This window comes from Oncorhynchus mykiss, chromosome 8, assembly GCF_057628025.1.
Source record: "Oncorhynchus mykiss isolate SJ-2025 chromosome 8, ASM5762802v1, whole genome shotgun sequence".
NCBI lineage: Eukaryota > Metazoa > Chordata > Actinopteri > Salmoniformes > Salmonidae > Oncorhynchus > Oncorhynchus mykiss.
The window spans coordinates 79086440-79105000 of NC_143029.1; the positions used below are offsets into that span (position 1 = coordinate 79086440).

At 43.2% G+C, this 18561-nt stretch overlaps 1 protein-coding gene across 6 annotated transcripts in view; it reads right to left on the bottom strand.

Moving 5' to 3' along the window:
- Positions 1-8546: 8546 nt before the first annotated feature.
- Positions 8547-18561, bottom strand: part of LOC110530669 (glutamate decarboxylase 1) — a 30323-nt gene continuing 20308 nt past the window's right edge. For all 6 annotated transcript variants that reach the window (XM_036986323.2, XM_036986321.2, XM_021613896.3 and 3 more), the window contains 11 exons: positions 15965-16077; positions 14583-14698; positions 14410-14489; positions 13568-13622; positions 13294-13410; positions 13129-13193; positions 12625-12703; positions 12215-12364; positions 11150-11257; positions 10941-11033; positions 8547-10849 (listed from right to left, as the gene is read on the bottom strand). In XM_036986323.2, coding sequence (XP_036842218.2) covers positions 10676-10849; positions 10941-11033; positions 11150-11257; positions 12215-12364; positions 12625-12703; positions 13129-13193; positions 13294-13410; positions 13568-13622; positions 14410-14489; positions 14583-14698; positions 15965-16077 — 1150 coding nt within the window. In that variant the 3' untranslated portion in view covers positions 8547-10675. The remainder of the gene's footprint in view (positions 10850-10940; positions 11034-11149; positions 11258-12214; positions 12365-12624; positions 12704-13128; positions 13194-13293; positions 13411-13567; positions 13623-14409; positions 14490-14582; positions 14699-15964; positions 16078-18561) is intronic.

An 18561-nucleotide genomic window follows, 5' to 3' on the forward strand; every position in this document is an offset into this window, starting at 1 on the left:
ACTAACCAGTGCCCCCACACATTGACTCTGTACCGGTACCCCCCTTGTGTATAGTCTCACTATTGTTATTTTACTGTTGCTCTTTAATTATTGTTACTTTTCTTTCTTATTCTTATCCATATTTTTTTTTACTATATTTTTGGTTAGGGGCTCGTAAGTAAGCATTTCACTGTTGTATTCGGGGCATGTGACTAATAACATTTGATTTGATTTGAAATACCCCCCTGTTTTTTACACTGCTGCTATTGGCTGTTTATAATGCATAATCCCTTTACAAATTATCTTGACTAACCTTGTACCCCCGCAGATTGACTCGGTCTCTTTTTCTTGAACTTCAAACTTGGTTAAGGTCTTGTAAGTAAGCATTTCACGGTAAGTATTTGTATTTGGCGCATGTGACAAATAACATTTGATTTAATTTGATAAGGGAATATGAATCTAAACTCTCACTGATAATATACACAGTTTAAACCTGTAACGGATGTCGTCTGGAGATAGAGAGGAGGACGCGCAGCATGATAAGTGTTCATGATGTAATATTTAATGAAACCAACTGAACACTGAAATACAAAACAATAAAGTGAACGAACAAACAAACAAACAAACAAACAAACAAACAAACAAACAAACAAACAAACACCAAAACAGTACCGTGTGGACCAAACACTCACACGGAAAACAAACACCCACAAACCAAAAGTGAAACCCAGGCTGCCTAAGTATGATTCTCAATCAGGGACAACAATTGACAGCTGCCTCTGATTGAGACCCATACTAGGCCGAACTCAAAAACAAACATAGAAAAACAAACAGACTGCCCACCCCAACTCACGCCCTGACCATACTAAAACAAAGACAAAAACAAAGGAACTAAGGTCAGAACATGACAAAACATTTGGAAACCTTTCAATCATAAGATATTTAATTATATATGTTTTTATGGTTCTACTACTACCACTAGCTTAATCTTTCACCTAGCTGCCTTCTGGGGTGTTAACAACTGGGGTGTGTGCCAGATGTGTGTGAATGTGTACATGTACACCTACTCTTTCCATGACAGACTGACCAGGTCAAAGATATGATCCCTTATTGATGTCACTTTTTAAATCCACTTCAATCAGTGTAGATGTAGGGGACAGGTTAAGCCTGGAGACAATTGAGACATGGATTGTGTATGTGTGCCATTCAGAGGGTGAATGGGCATGACAAAAGATTTAAGTGCCTTTGAAAGGGGTATGGTAGTAGGTGCCAAGTGGACTGGTTTGTGTCAAGAACTGCAACGCTGCTAGATTTTTCAAGCTTAACAGTTTCCCGTGTGTATGAAGAATGGTTCACCACCCTGTGGAACGCTTTCATCATCTTGTAGAGTCCATGCCCCGACGAATTGAGGCTGTTCTGAAGGCAAAAGGGGGGGGGGGGGGGGGGGGGGGGGGGTGCAACTCAATATTAGGAAGGCACACTTCATGTTTTGTACACTCACTGTATATATTGCTACACCTGCGACAACATCTGCAAATCTGTGAATGCCAGTGCTTGACTTGGACTGAAATAGGTGCCAGTTCTCATTTTGGGTGTGCCAGTACTGTTTATATTTAGGTGTAGGAGCTCCACAATATTTTTGAGCTAATATTCTATAAGAGAAACAGGAGCACCAGCAGTAGGACATTTGAGGTACCGGTACTCTCAAGTCAAAGACTGGTGTACGCGACCAATAAACTTTGATTTGATATGTGTGTTATCAGGGTCAGATAAGGACAGCTTTCCTCTTGACACATACAAGTTGAGTGTATTCATTTGTATTACCTAAATTGAAAACTATACGAATGAGTAACTATGGGCAATGCATTGTTTCAATCTCTGGGAATAGCAAAGAAAGTGACTAACTTCTGGATTCAAAGAGGAAAATGTCCTCTTCTGAGACCAACATTTTTTTATTTGGTTTACTAATATACAGTCTTACTAGTATACAGTCTCAAATAAAATCTAACTTTATTTGTCACATGCGCTGAATACAACAGCTGTAGACCTTACCATGAAATGCTTACTTACAAACCCTTAACCAACAATGCAGTTCAAGAATTTAGCAAATAAACTAAAGTAAAAAAGAATACAAAATAACACAATAAAATAACACAATAAAATAACAACAACGAGGCTATATACAGGGGTTCCCTGTACCTAGTCAATGTGTGGCGTTACAGGTTAGTCGAGGTCATTTGTTCATGTAGGTAGAGGTAAAGTGTCTATGCATAGATGTCAGGAAGCTTGGCCCCAGTGATGTACTGGGCCGTATGCACTACCCTTTGTAGCACCTTGCGGTCGGATGCTGAGCAGTTGCCATACCAGGCTATATCACTTTTTGAGGATCTGAGAACCATGCCAAATATTTTCAGTCTCATCAGTAAAAGTATGTAAAGATTAACTGTTCATGTAGACTAGGCCCACATCACGATCACATTAGACCAAAAATCCCCCCCTTCCAAAATAATAACAATAATAACATTTACACATCTACAACACAACATACAATATAGATTAGGGTAAATCAATTAATAGAAACAAATAAGAAAGAGAAAAATAAACCTGTCTGTTATTAATTTAGGTAGTTGAAGCATTACTGTGTTTGTGTTATAAGTACTGTAGTTTCCATCCTAGTCTCTGACTGATGGTCATCAGCCCCAACAAAATAAGACCTAAATACAAACAGACAAATAGACTTCAAATGGATGACACTCTTCAAATAAACAACAAGGAAAGTATGATAATTACAAGGCATAGAGAATAAGAATTATGTGGAAAAATTCTACATCTCCGACACAAATTGTGTTTATCACTGTTTATTACCAAAATAAGAAAAACTAGTAAATGAATAGTAAATTAACAGTAACTATGCATTAATTCAATCTCTGTGAATTGAATACAAAATAAATCAACAAAAATCAGTTTTTAAACAGATTCTCATTTTGGACCTTTGAGTAAAACCCTTCCCACAAGCATAAACACATCTGTGTCTCTTAAGGCCAGTTCCGTAGTCCAACCGCATTGGGCACACAGAGCAGGCGAACGGGCGCTCACCTGTGTGCCGTTGCTCATGTACTTTGACAGCCATGGATGTCATGAAAGTTTTTCCACAGTGTGTACAAATGAAAGGTCATTCTCCTGTCTCATAACGCTTGTGCCTGTGCAGCTCCCCGGACACTAGAAAAGCCTTCCCACATACGCTACACAGGAACTACTTCTCCCCCTTGCATCATGAGATGTCAAACCAATGGATTCTTCTGAATGAACCTCTTCCCACAGTCAGAGCACCTGTAAGGCCGTCCTCCATTGTGAATGTGCAGGTTTATTTTTAAGACCTGTGCAGCAGTGTAACCCTTGCCACACTGTGGACATACAGGTGGCCTTTTCCCCGCGTGATGTTGTTGCAATCTTAGACCGTCTTTTAATTGAAATCTATTATCACACTATTCACAGTGGAAGGGCTGCACAACTGTGTAAATGCTCTGAAGTCGCTTTAGGTGTGCTGGGCTTTTGAAATCCTTTCCAAGTACGCTACACAGAAACGACTGGTTAGTGCACTCTTAGACCCGCCTTTTGATTGAAATGTTTTATCACACTGGTCACAGTAGAAGGACCATGCTACTGTGTGAACGCTCTGATGTCGCTTCATGTGTGCTGGGCTTTTAAACGCCGTCCCACATTTAAAGCAGGTGTACTTCTTGGCTGAGGAGCTCTTCTCTGGGTGTTTCTTCCTGATCAGCTGGATGAGCTCCACCATGTGTCCATGGGAGAACGGGCACTGGTGTCAGGAGAAGACCTGAGAGGACAATATATTAGTCTGTCTTCCTGAGTCCTCGTGTTCACTAAGAGAGGAGGTCACTGACGGTGAGGAGGTCACTCTTTGTTCCTGTTGACCCACGTTTGCTGCGTCACCTTCATCCTCCGGTCCTCTCTCACCTTCCCCCTGTCTCTCCACCTCCTGTCTCACCCCCCCTGTCTCACCATCTCCTGTTTCACCTCCCCCTGTCTCATCACCTTCTGTCTCACCCCCCTGTCTCACCATCTCCTGTTTTACCTCCCCCTGTCTCATCACCTCCTGTCTTACCTCCCATCTGTCTCACCACCTCCTGTCTCATCTCCCCCTGTCTCACTGTCTCATCTCCCCCTGTCTCACCACCCCTGTCTCATCTCCCCCTGTCTCACCACCCCTGTCTCATCTCCCCCTGTCTCACCACCCCTGTCTCATCTCCCCCTGTCTCACCTCCCCTGTCTCACCACCCCTGTCTCATCTCCCATCTGTCTCACCTCCTGTCTCACCTCCCCTGTCTCACCACCTCCTGTCTCACCTCCCCTGTCTCACCACCTCCTGTCTCATCTTCCATCTGTCTCACCACCTCCTGTCTCATCTCCCATCTGTCTCACCACCTCCTGTCTCATCTCCCCCTGTCTCACCACCCCTGTCTCATCTCCCATCTGTCTCACCACCTCCTGTCTCACCTCCTGTCTCATCTCCCCCTGTCTCACCTCCCCTGTCTCACCACCCCTGTCTCATCTCCCATCTGTCTCACCACCTCCTGTCTCATCTCCCCCTGTCTCCCCCAGTCCATATCCCTTTTCTGAGAGTGTTCCCTGTCTCACCTTCCCCTGTCTCACCTCCCCCTGTCTCACCTTCCCCTGTCTCACCACCTCCTGTCTCACCTCCCCCTGTCTCACCTCCCCCTGTTTCACCTCCCCTGTCTCACCTCCCCCGTCTCACCTCCCCCTGTCTCACCTCCCCCTGTCTCACCTCCCCCTGTCTCACCTTCCCCTGTCTCACCACCCCCTGTCTCACCTTCCCCTGTTTCACCACCTCCTGTCTCACCTTCCCCTGTCTCACCACCTCCTGTCTCACCTCCCCCTGTCTCACCTTCCCCTGTCTCACCACCTCCTGTCTCACCTCCCCCTGTCTCACCTCCACCTGTCTCACCTCCCCCTGTCTCACCAACTCCTGTCTCACCACCTCCTGTCTCACCTCCCTCTGTCTCACCTCCCCCTGTCTCACCTCCCTCTGTCTCACCTCCCCCTGTCTCACCTCCCTCTGTCTCACCTCCCCCTGTCTCACCTCCCCCTGTCTCACCTCCCCCTGCCTGGAAGTCAGCAGCCCTAGAACCATTTCTGTCACAATGGTCACAATCTCCTCCAGCTTCCCAAAATGCTCACTTTGCTGAGCCAAATTCCACATGAAGGCAGACGTTAGGCGAAGCGGTGGAGCCAGGAGGTGGAGAGAGAATAATGACAGATGTGAACCTGCCTGAAATTACAGGAGAAACAGGACAGACAACATGACACTCATCTGAACCTTTATCACTGTAACATAACGTCTGGGAGTCCTCTACTGCCTCCACCAGAGACTCTGGCTTCATCACATAAGGTCCATGGACCGAGCACCTGTTGCAGCTTACCCTCTCTCCGTATTGCACTGTTAAGTTGATGGCAGCAGTGGGCTAGTCTTTGTAGGAGAGTATTAATTGGCATGCAGGGCTTTGTGTGTGGGTGAGGATTCTTACAGAGGATGAGGATACTTACTATAACATGGTGTATGAAGTGTTTTCTGTCTCATCCTGAGGCTCATGCTTTAACCTTAGTGATGCACAGACTAAGTTTTGTAGACTTTACCCTTTGCAAAAGTTTTTAAAAATCGCGTTGTTTAGAAGGAGTGCAAAGGCACTTCACAGAGTAGGCATTCCATGACGGAAATATGCAGATGATGCTAGAACCCGCCAATAGGATCGCGCTAGCTTGTGCTTGACTCTGCCCACCTCTATCCTTTTTCTGCCCACTATGACAAATGTTTTCCCATTGGAAACGACAGGCTGTTTTCTATCCTTGTTTAGTTCTAAACATCTTTGGTAATATGGTGCGCTTCAAATGAAAATACTTCCGGCATCTTGCGACATCGGCAATTGTCCACAGCAATACGTGGTTGACGTCAGTGCTATCTACTGGCTTTAATGTCTATGCCATGGACAGATCCAGTGTACACAATACTGTTTTTCTTTGTTCTTCTATTTTCTACTTTACAAAGACAAAAATAGACACAAAAAAAACCTAATACAAACAGCAACATTAAATACAGAATACAAGAATAGAGACGAATAACCTACAGAAAAATAAACTTTTCTGTGATTAGTTTACAAAGCTAAAAATATGGTATATATGTAGGCTACCTGCTTTGGGTGCAGGTAGCCTAGTGGTTAGAGTGTTGGACTAGTAACCAAAAGGTTGCAAGATCAAATCCCCAAGCTGACAAGGTAAAAGACTGTAATTCTACCCCTGAACAAGGCAGTTAACCCGCTGTAATTGTAAATAAGAATTTGTTCTTAACTGACTTGCCTATTTTAAAAAAAATGTAAACTCATTTTATTGGTCGCATGCACAGGTTTAGACTTTACTTACGAGCCCATTCCCAACAACACAGAGTTAAAAAGTAAAACAAATATTTGCTAAATTAAAAAGGAGACGCAATACAACATTAATGAGGCTATATACAAGGAGTACCAGTACCGAGTCAATGTGCTGGGGTGGGAGGTAGTTGAGATGATAGAGTATGTATAAATAGGGGTAAAAGTGACCAGGCAATTAGGTTGCATAATAAACAGAGCAGCGGTAGGCTATGTGAAGAGTGTGGACGTGTGTTTACTGTATATTTTGTAACTATATGTAGCTTCCATCTTACATATTTACTAGTAACTGATACACAGCTCAAATAGGATAGTCTGGCTAGGAGCTAAATGCACAAATAAATTCCAAATAATATCCAGTCAGTTAAAAGAAGGGGTTAATATCGATGACACTCTTCAAATAAACAAGGAAAGTATGATAACCACAACAATGCATAAAGAATAATAATTATGTGGAACAAGTTTGACCCATGCTCGACCTCACAGGAGGTTGGTGGCACCTTAATTGGGAAGGACGGGCTCGTGGTAATGGCTGGAGCGGAATTAGTGGAATGATATCAAGTACATTAAATACGTGGTTTCCATGTGGTTGATGCCATTCCATTTGCTCCGTTGCAGACATTATCATGAGCTGTCCTTCCCTCAGAAGCCTCCACTGGGTTTGTATATAATGTGTCCAATGACCAAATCTTCAGACATGGTGACACTCGAAATGGAGTTTACTCTTATTGACTGTTCTTTTTACTGGGTAATTGTGTTGAGCCCATGTAATGTTATACCAGTCTGATGTATTTTGGTGTGATGTCTGTGTGTAGCCAGGCATGTTTTTGCCTCTGTGTGTGTCTCTGTCTGTGCTCTCTCTCTCTCTCTCCTCTGTTTCTCTCTCGCCTTCTTTCTCTCTCTCCTGTCTCTCTCCCTCATTCTTTCTCTCTACTCTTCCTCTCTCTCTCTTTCTTTCTCTCCTTCTCCCTCTCTCTCCTGTCTCTCTCCCTCATTCTTTCTCTCTACTCTCCCTCTCTTCCTCTCTCTCTCCTCTCTCTCTACTTCTATCTCCCTCCCTCTTTCGCTCCTCTCTCCTTCTCTCGCTTTACTTCCCCCCCCTCACCACACACACACACAGTAAACACACATACTGTAGGCCTACATAAAGCACAGGAAACAGAGACACACACAAAAGAGCACATCGCAAAAATAACTTGATCTAGGAGAAAGAAGACAACCCCCTTTCCTCCATTACAGTCAAGAGCTGGTTCTCTCTCTCTCTCTCTCTCTCTCTCTCTCTCCCTCTCTCTCTCTCTCTCTCTCTCTCCCTCTCTCTCCGGCTGCCTCCTCCATATTCATTAGTTCTCATTATTGTTCCATGATTGGAACACCTGCTTCCAAATTACTGCTGTAATGAGCAATTACACTCCAGACAATATCATCACCTTCTACTGTGTGGATGCTGCCAATAGCCTTTTTGTTTACTTAATGAAGATTTTTCTGTTCTTAAATTGAAAGGTAATTTCACTACACATTTATGTCTTCATGACTTTGAGGTAGAAATGTCTTAGAGCTTACAAGGTTCCTTATTCGGCAATCGGCATGCTTGTTTATCTCTGGTGGAGGCATGGTCGAGAGCCACCACCAGGGGGAGTCATACCACATCATTCCACTCAGATGGGTGGCTGAGCGCCAGAGGGGGTTGATACAGGGAGAGAGGTGGAGGAGAGGGGACTGATAGAGGAAGAGAGGTGAAGGAGAGGGTGCTGATACAGGGAGAGAGGAAGAGAGGTGGAGGAGAGTGGGCTGATATAGGGAGAGGAAGAGAGGTGGAGGAGAGGGGGCTGATACAGGGAGGAAGAGAGGTGAAGAAGAGGGGGCTGATACAGGGAGAGAGAGAACCAGCTCCTGACTGTAATGGAGGAAAGGGGGGTGGTCTTCTTTCTCCTAGATCAAGTTAATTTTGCGATGTGCTCTTTTGTGTGTGTCGCTGTTTCCTGTGCATTATGTAGGCCTACAGTATGTGTGTTTACTGTGTGTGTGCTTGTGCGTTCTATGTGTTCTCTACATTTATCAGCATAAAGGGGTGCAGATGTGGACACAATCCTGTCATACCAGAAACAGTTGAAACAACAGACAGACTTTATTGTAGCTGCAACATTGCATGATTGTGAGTTAAAGTGCCTCCTGTACCTTCCTAAGGACAAACCTCCCACTACGGCTTCATACACATCCAAATTGGTCACATGATTTAGGTCATTGTGCAGTTTACTTAGCTGGTCCCTACATACCATAAAGATATATTTATAATGACATAATTCTTAACTTACTGCAATACACATCCATTTCAAATGAAATGAATTAAAAAGCATAGTAGTGTGCAAAGACACGAACTGAAGCTCTTTGATTTACCAATGAGTTCCCAAAACGCGGAAGGTATATAATACAGACAGTATAAGTTAGTATATTACATTCATGTAATTATATTCCTGTCAGACAAGATCTATTTCTTTATAATCTCATAATAATTACGTATCATACAGACAATCTGATCACTGCAAAATATTCACTTTCTTTGGCTCACAAATTCACTATAATATAATTGATGAATTATTATTAGAATCTACAGATTACATCGAGGCTATAGAATATCAATCAAAGATACTCATACAAATGGAAGAAAATACCTGACTTTTAAAACACTCGTAATGCTATAAATTAAGCATATTTATATATATCATTATCGTGTTAATATTTAAACATTTTCAAAAATGGTTACATACTGTTTGGTCCTTGCTATCCGGGATACTTGGAACGTCCTTACCCCATTGAAGTAGAACTTTTAAATGGTTAAGTAAAGGTTTAGGATTGGGTAAGGGTTATGGTTAAGGTTAGGGTTTAGGGTAGGGATGTCCCAATGAACCCGGATAGCACTGACCCATACTGTATGCTTGTTTCACACACGCAAGGAGATCGTTTTCTACACGCTGCAAGTAGAAGTCGCTTTTAGACAAAGATCTAGGATCAGCTCACCCTACCCCCAAACCCTAATATTAACCATAAGGGAGAAAAACATAACAGTGACCCTAGATCAGTATACAGGGGCAACGTCATCTGACAGTTAACACTAAGGTCATAGTTCAAAGGTCAATACAGCATTAGGTTACAGCACAGGGTACACACACTGTTACACACACTTACACACACACACACACCTCCACAAAACACACACTGGAGTTCAAGGTTTAACACTTTGAGTTGGTACATCTGACTTTAGAATGATCCTATATATACACTGAGCTCAAATTAAGTATCTCATATATCATAATATCACAATACACTGAGTGTACAAAACATTAAGAACACCTCCTCTTTCCATGACATAGACTGACCAGCTGAATCCAGGTGAAGCTATGATCCCTTATTGATGTCACTTGTTTAATCCACTTCAATCAGTGTAGATGAAGAGGAGGAGAAAGGTTAAATAAGGATTTTTAAGCCTTGAGACAATTGAGACATGGATTGCGTGTGTGTGCCATTCAGAGGGTGAATGGGCTAGACTAAAGATGTAGGTGCCTTTGAACAGGGTATGGTAGTAGGTGCTAGGCGCACCTGTTTGTGTCAAGAACTGCAAAGCTGCTGGGTTTTTCACACTCAATAGTTTCTTGTGTGTATCAAGAATGGTCTACCACCCAAAAGACATCCAGCCAACTTGATACAACTGTGGGAAGCATTGGTCAAGATGGGTCAGCATCCCTGTGGAACATTTGACACCTTGTGGAGTCCATGCCCCGACGAATTGAGGCTGTTCTGGGGGCCACATGTGTACACTATACTATTTGTGCTCTCAAGCATTTCTTTGTATTTACACACACACACGCACAAACACACAAACACAAACACACACACACACACACTGATGTAGATGGTTTCCCTGTGTTACGTTACCATGGTTCCTCTTATGAATCTTCTGTACACAGATAGACAGATGACTACTGGACGACTGAGGGACTAGAACACAAACACACAACACAGGACTCTACACACGTTAGTAAAAATGTAGTATCGCAGTGTGTACCCACCACATTGAAGGCTCTGGTTTACACATTCTACCTATGGAGAGAATTGTTTAGAACAAATCAAGAACAGCTAAAAATTATTATATATTTTTTTATCTCAGAGCCGATTCTTATGGTCACAGGTAAAACATTGAAAACTACAATTTTGGCCTCTGCCCACTGGGGTGGCACTGTTTACAGGTCATGCCCCAGCCTCTCGATTTCGTCAATGAGGAAGTCGATGTCTGACTGGAGGGCTGCGGGGTTGGAGACGACCATGCGGAAGAAATTGACCTTCTGGCCCTGAGGCTGGTAGCCCACCATGGTCGTCCCTGACTCCATCATCATTGACTTGATCTTGGGCGCCACCTGAAGCATGGGAGGGGAATTGAACATATTTAGAACTCTGAGATAATGTTTAATGTACATTTGAAAAGTTAGAATATTGCATAACACTTACCTTGTGAAGTTTTTCTCGATACTCCTCACTGTTGTGTTCCAAGCCTCTCAGACTGGGTGGTATGTACCAGAAACACACGTTGGTGTGCTGGGGCTACAGAGAGAAGACACACATTTGGAATAGTTGGACCTATGGAACTACAAAAGGAAGGAAAGAAGGATGGAAGGAGGGATGACTGAGGGACGAGAGGATAGAGGACAGTAGCTTACCACTCCCTGGAACACCATCTCGTATCCCTGTCTGTTTCTGATCTTGTCGTAGAGGTACTGAGACAGATCCAGACACTTGTCAATGTGCTGCTCAAACCCTATAGTGCCCTGTGGAAGAAGGAGAATATTACAAACCCTATAGTGCCCTGTGGAAGAAGGAGAATATTACAAACGTTATAGTGCCCTGTGGAAGAAGGAGAATATTACAAACCCTATAGTGCCCTGTGGAAGAAGGAGAATATTACAAACGTTATAGTGCCCTGTGGAAGAAGGAGAATATTACAAACGTTATAGTGCCCTGTGGAAGAAGGAGAATATTACAAACCCTAGTGCCCTGTGGAAGAAGGAGAATATTACAAACCCTATAGTGCCCTGTGGAAGAAGGAGAATATTACAAACGTTATAGTGCCCTGTGGAAGAAGGAGAATATTACAAACGTTATAGTGCCCTGTGGAAGAAGGAGAATATTACAAACGTTATAGTGCCCTGTGGAAGAAGGAGAATATTACAAACGTTATAGTGCCCTGTGGAAAAAGGAGACTATTACAAACCCTACAGTGCCCTGTGGAAGAAGGAGAATATTACAAACCCTACAGTGCCCTGTGGAAGAAGGAGAATATTACAAACTCTAGTGCCCTGTGGAAGAAGGAGAATATTACAAACCCTACAGTGCCCTGTGGAAGAAGGAGAATATTACAAACCCTAGTGCCCTGTGGAAGAAGGAGAATATTACAAACTCTATAGTGCCCTGTGGAAGACGGAGAATATTACAAACCCTATAGTGCCCTGTGGAAGAAGGAGAATATTACAAACGCTATAGTGCCCTGTGGAAGAAGGAGAATATTACAAACCCTGTAGTGCCCTGTGGAAGACGGAGACTATTACAAACCCTATAGTGCCTTGTGGAAGAAGGAGAATATTACAATGATTTATTTAGGGATGTAATTACAGATGTGCCAGCTGGGGACGGCATCCCTATAAGTGTGGAAACCTCATTGTGGTCCGGGCCTATACTGTATGTAAATGGAAGGCTGGATATGACCTACACTGGCTACACGAGCTCACCTTGGCCTTCCACATGAGCCAGAACTTGAAGATGTCAACGTGTCGGCCACACTGGATGGCCTTGTCTCCCGTGTCATAGCTGACATCATACTGTTTATCAGGCTGGAACAGGTACCCAGCACACATCGAGTTACAGCCTGCCAGAATACCCTACACACAGAGAGAGAGCAGGGTTAAAGTGTGTGAGTGTGTGTCACAGGAGAATGATAATGTCTGGAATGGAGTAAATGGAATGGCATCAAACACCTGCAAACCTTGTGTCTGATGTATTTAATACCATTCCACTGATTCCACTCTAGTCATTACCACAAACCCGTCCTCCCCAATGAAGATGCCACCAACCTCCTGTGGTGTGTGCGTGTGCGCGTGCGTGTGCGTGTGTGTGTGTGTGTGTGTGTGTGGTTCCTCACCTTTTCTCTGACTAGGATGGCGGAGCACTGTAGAGGCACTCCCATCATCTTGTGAGGATTCCATGTGACAGAGTTAGCCCTGAGAGAGGAAATGCAGCTGTTAGTGTGTGTGTGTGTGTGTGTGTGTGTGTGTGTGTGTGTGTGTGTGTGTGTGTGTGTGTGTGTGTGTGTGTGTGTGTGTGTGTGTGTGTGTGTGTGTGTGTGTGTGTGTGTGTGTGTGTGTGTGTGTGTGTGTGTGTGTGTGTGTGTGTGTGTGTGTGTGTTAAACACACAAAATTTGACCAACTGTGGACATTTTGTTTGTCACCACAAGGTCAAATGCTATTTCGGGTTCAGGTTTAGAATTAGGTTTAGGTTTAGAAGCTAGGGTTAGTTTTAGGGTTAGGGTTAGGTGCTAGGGTTAAGGTTAGGTGTTAGGGTTAGGTTTAGGGTTAAGATTTTGAATGGGACTGAATTGTGTGTCCCCACAAGGTTAGCTGTACAAGACTGTGTGTGTGTCAGTACCTCTCTACTCCGCTGAACTTATGGCGATGCTTCCTGGACATCAGAAGACCACCTCCCCATGCACCCTGGAGAAAGAACACACAAACCATTAGATCAATTGGACAAAACATTATTGTCCCAAAACACACAAACGCATGCACACACGCACACACACACAGTCCTCACGTCTACGTGCAGCCACATGTTGTATTTTTCACAGATGTCAGCGATCTCATTGATGGGGTCAAATGCTCCGTAGACTGTAGAACCAGCTGTAGCATTCACAAACAGAGGATGGTAACCCTGGAGGAGCACAATATCACAGAAATCACAATGGGATGTAAGCTTTCATGTGAGAAACAGAGAGAGATAGAGAGACAGAAAGAGAGAGGGAGCGAGAGAGAGAGAGAGAGAGAGAGGCAAAGAGCGAGAGAAGGGGAGGAGAGAGAGAAAGACTCACCTTCTGCTTGACATCGAGGATCTTAGCTTCTAGATCAGCAGGAATAACTCTCCCCCTGAGAGAGAGCAGGAACAGAGATCCATCTTAATGTACGTTGTCGTTCAAAAGTTAGGGGTCACGTCGAAATGTCCTTGTTATTGAAAAAGCATATTTTTTGTCCATTAAAATAACATCAATTTGATCAGAAATACAGTGTAGACATTGTTAATGTTGTAAATGACGATTGTAGCTGGAAATGGCTGATTTTTTATGGAATAACTACATAGGCGTACAGACACCCATTATCAGCAAGTACATCAGCAAGTACATTAGAGTGTCTAGTCTGAGAAACAGACACCTCACAAGTCCTCAACTGGCAGCTTCATTAAATAGTACCTGAAAACACCGGATTCTGGTCTTCTAGGCAGAGTTGCAAAGAAAAAGCCATATCTCAGACTGGCCAATAAAAATAAAATATTAAGATGGGCAAAATAACACAGACACTGGCTAGAAGGCCAGCATACTGGAGTCGCCTCTTCACTGTTGACGTTAAGACTGGTGTTTTGAAGGTACTATTTAATGAAGCTGCCAGTTGAGGACGTGTGAGGCGTCTGTTTCTCAAACTAGACACTCTAATGTACTTGTCCTCTTGCTCAGTTGTGCACCAGGGCCTCCCACTAATCTTTCTATTCTGGTTAGAGTCAGTTTGCACTGTTCTTTGAAGGGAGTAGTACACAGCGTTGTACGAAATCTTCAGTTTCTTGGCAGTTTCTTGCATGGACGTGTTTGTGTGTGTGTGTGTGTGTGTGTGTGTGTGTGTGTGTGTGTGTGTGTGTGTGTGTGTGTGTGTAGTTCTAGTGTACCTCTCATCTGTGCTCAGCAGGACCACGTTCTCAGAACCAAAGCCCAGAGCTGCCCCGGCCTTCTTGATAGAGTAGTGGCTCTGTAGGAATACAGGAAAATACCGGAACATAAACAACTTAAAACCTTAATTTCTTCAAATGTGTGTGTGTAGCTGTGTGTATGCATGACATACATGTTCTGATGTGAAGAGCACCAGGCGGGGAGCGGCAGACATGCCCTTGGTCTTGACCTCTGGGAAGTACTTGTAGCGAGCAATCATCACACTGTACATGTTAGAGATGGCGCCCCCTGTGGACAGAGAGGGAATGACTGGTCAGTCCATGACTGGGACAGCAACTAGTCCAACACAGAGAGATAGAACCAGGGGGTAGGAACCGATTCAGGGAACAGAATCGAAAACGGGAATGAAAGTGATCTATACTGCTCCTGAGCAGAACAGTTTTTGTAAAAGCATGTGAATCGGTTAATAACGTTCTTTAATCATTCTGGATTTTTTTTCCCAGTCGCACAAACAACGCAACAAAGCACCTATGCAAGGCCGTCAGTCTTATTCCAGTGTATGCCCGTCTTCCCGCTGAAAATCTTTGCCATCGTGAGTGCGTGTAGGCTATCGTGATTCAGAAAGTAGGGAGAGATGTTTAATTAGTGAAGAATGTACACATATTTTCAACGCCGGTTAAGGATACTATAGTTATTACGTTTCACATTGGATTTATTAACTACAAAAAGGTAAGACGTGTTTTTATAACAGTTCTGGTGCCGCTCTGCACACACAAGCTTGTTAGCTAGCTAGCTCATTTTGGTCGAACGTTAAACCAACTCTCTGGAGTTTAAAGGCGTTCAAAGTTCCTTCATTGAAGCTGGTCCTCCGTAGGTATAATTCTGTGGGCCTAATTCAAACAATGCATGTCATAACAAAAAGATGTCCGGAGCGTCAGAGAAAGCCTCCTCCTCCAACCGCAAAATGTCAGTCGCATCTCGTACCCCATACTTGTCTGTCGAATGCATGTAAACAACCATAGCTTTTCCCGTCGAGCTAAATCTAAAAAGAAAAATGTTTATTTCAGAGGTTTGAAGAGGAACAGAAAGCAAGAATATCAACAGTTACTTTTTTGGGGTTTGAACCGGTTCAGAACTTTATTCTCCTCGTCGGAACAGAGGAACGGAACTAAATAAATAATGGTTCTGTTCATTATTGTAAATAATGGGTTCCAACCCCTGGACAGAACAACCTCATATTTGCAATATAAAATGACACATTTCCACATGAAAGGACAATTTAAGGAGTAGGCTGTCATTGTAAATAAGAATTTGTTCTTAACTGACTTGCCTAGTTAAATAAAGGTTAAATAAATACAATTAAGTCATATTGTACATTATCAATTGAATATTGTAAAGGTATCAAACGGTACTGGACATGTAGTAACATACATCCTGGCCTCCCTTGTAAAATAGACCTTGTTGTCAATGGGACTCCCTGCTAAAATAAAGCTGTGGAAACAAACATAAAACACACACATAGACCCGAACACAGCGGCTCTCTCTTCTACATACCTGGTGAGAATATGCCGTCCCCCTCTCCCGAGGGCCAGCCAATCATCTCTCTCATCTTCTTCAACGTCAGCTGCTCCATCAGGACAAACACTGGAGCGATCTCATAGGTGAACCTGCCAGTAAATATATGAATTCATGAATCAATCAATCCATACTTACAGTTGAAGTGGGAAGTTTACATACACTTAGGTTGGAGTCATTAAAACTCGTTTTTCAATGACTCTACACATTTCTTGTTAACAAACTATAGTTTTGGCAAGTAGGTTCGGAGATCTACTTTGTGCATGACACAAGTCACTTTTCCAACAATTGTTTACAGACAGATTATTTCACAGTATTACAATTCCAGTGGGTCAGAAGTTTACATACACTAAGTTGACTGTGCCTTTACCCAGCTTGGAAAATTCCAGAAAATGATGTCATGGCTTTAGAAGCTCCTGATAGGCTAATTGACATCATTTGAGTCAATTGGAGGTGTACATGTGGATGTATTTCCTGAAGGCCAACCTTCAAACTCAGTGCCTCTTTCCTGGACATCATGAGAAAATCAAAAGAAATCAGCCCAAAAAATTGTAGACCTCCACAAGTCTGGTTCATCCTTGGGAGAAATTTACAAATGCCTGAAGGTACCACGTTAATCAGTACAAACAATAGTACGCAAGAATAAACACCATGGGACCAAGCAGCCGTCATACCGCTCAGGAAGGAGACATGTTCTGTCTCATAGAGATGAACGTACTTTGGTGCGCAAAGTTCAAATCAATTCCAGAACAACAGCAAAGGACCTTGTGAAGATGCTAGTGGAAACAGGTACAAAAATATCTATATCCACAGTAAAACGAGTCCTATATATCGACATAACCTGAAAGGCCGGTCAGCAAGGAAGAAGCCACTGCTCCAAAACCGCCATAAAAAAGACAGACTACGGTTTGCAACTGCACATGAGGACAAAGATCGTACTTTTTGGATAAATGTCCTCTGGTCTGTTGAAACAAAAATAAAACTGTTTGGCCATAATGACCATTCTTATGTTTGGAGGAAAAAGGGAGGCTTGCAAGCCGAAGAACACCATCCCAACAGTGAAGCACGGGGGTTGCAACATCATGCTGTGGGGGTGCATTTCTGCAGGAGGGACTGGTGCACTTCACAAAAATAGATGGCATCATGAGGCAGGAAAATTATGTGGATGTACTGAAGCAAGATCTCAAGACATCAGTCTTGTTAAAGCTTGGTCGCAAATGGGTCTTCCAAATGGACAATGACTCCAAGCATACTTCCAAAGGACAACAAAGTCAAGGTATTGGAGTGGCCATCACAAAGCCCTGACCTTAATCCTGCAGAAAATGTGTGGGCAGAACTGAAAATGCGTGTGCGAGCAAGGAGGCCTATAAACCTGACTCAGTTACACCAGCTCTGTCAGGAGGATTGGGCCAAAATTCCCCCAATTTATTGTGGGAAGCTTGTGGAAGGTTACCTGAAATGTTTGGCCCAAGTTAACCTGTTGAGTGTAGGGGGCAGTATTTTGATGTTTTGATGAAAAACATACTCAAATGAAACGGTCTATTTGGGGCGGCAGGGTAGCCTAGTGGTTAGAGCGTTGGACTAGTAACCGGACGGTTGCAAGTTCAAACCCCCGAGCTGACAAGGTACAAATCTGTCATTCTGCCCCTGAACAGGCAGTTAACCCACTAGGCAGTCATTGAAAATAAGAATTTGTTCTTGACTGACTTGCCTAGTTAAATAAATAAAGGTTAAAAAAAATTCTCAGGCCCAGAATCTAGAATATGCATATAATTGAGATTAGGATAGAAAACAATCTAAAGTTTCCAGAACTGTCTGTGAGTATAACAAAGCTGATATTGCAGGCGAAAACCTGAGGAAAATCCAACCCGGAAATGCTGTTTTTCCTGAAAGCTCTCTGTTACATTGCCTGCCTTCGCTCCATTTAAAGGGATATCAACCTTTTTCCTATGGCTTCCACATGGTGTGAACAGTCTTTAGACATAGTTTCAGGCTTTTATTTTGAAAAATGAGCGAGAAAGATCACATCACGTCATTGTATGGCTGGGTGCCAGCAGCCTTTTGCATGCGCAACAGAGTGGAGCAGACATTTCCTCTCTCTCTCCTATTGAAGAAGCTACAGTCCGGTTGAAATATTATCGATTATATATTGTAAAAACAACCTTAGGGTTGAGTATAAAAAATGTTTCTACAAACTTTACGGATACTATTTGGAATTTTCGTCTGCGCGGTCGTGACCGCTCGAGCCCGTGGATTTCTGAACATAACGCACCAACCAAATGGAGGTATTTTGGATATAAAAAATCATCTTTATGGAACAAAAGGAACATTTATTGTGTAACTGGGAGTCTCGTGAGTGCAAACATCCGAAGATCATCAAAGGTAAGCGATTCATTTTATTGCTTTTCTGACTTTCGTGACCAATCTACTTGGCTGCTAGCTGTTTGTAATGTTTTGTCTGCTGAGAGAGATGTCCTTACATAAATGCTTTCGCCGAAAAGCTTTTTTGAAATCTGACATGCCAGGTGGATTAACATCAAGCTAAGCTGTGTTTTGCTATATTGCACTTGTGATTT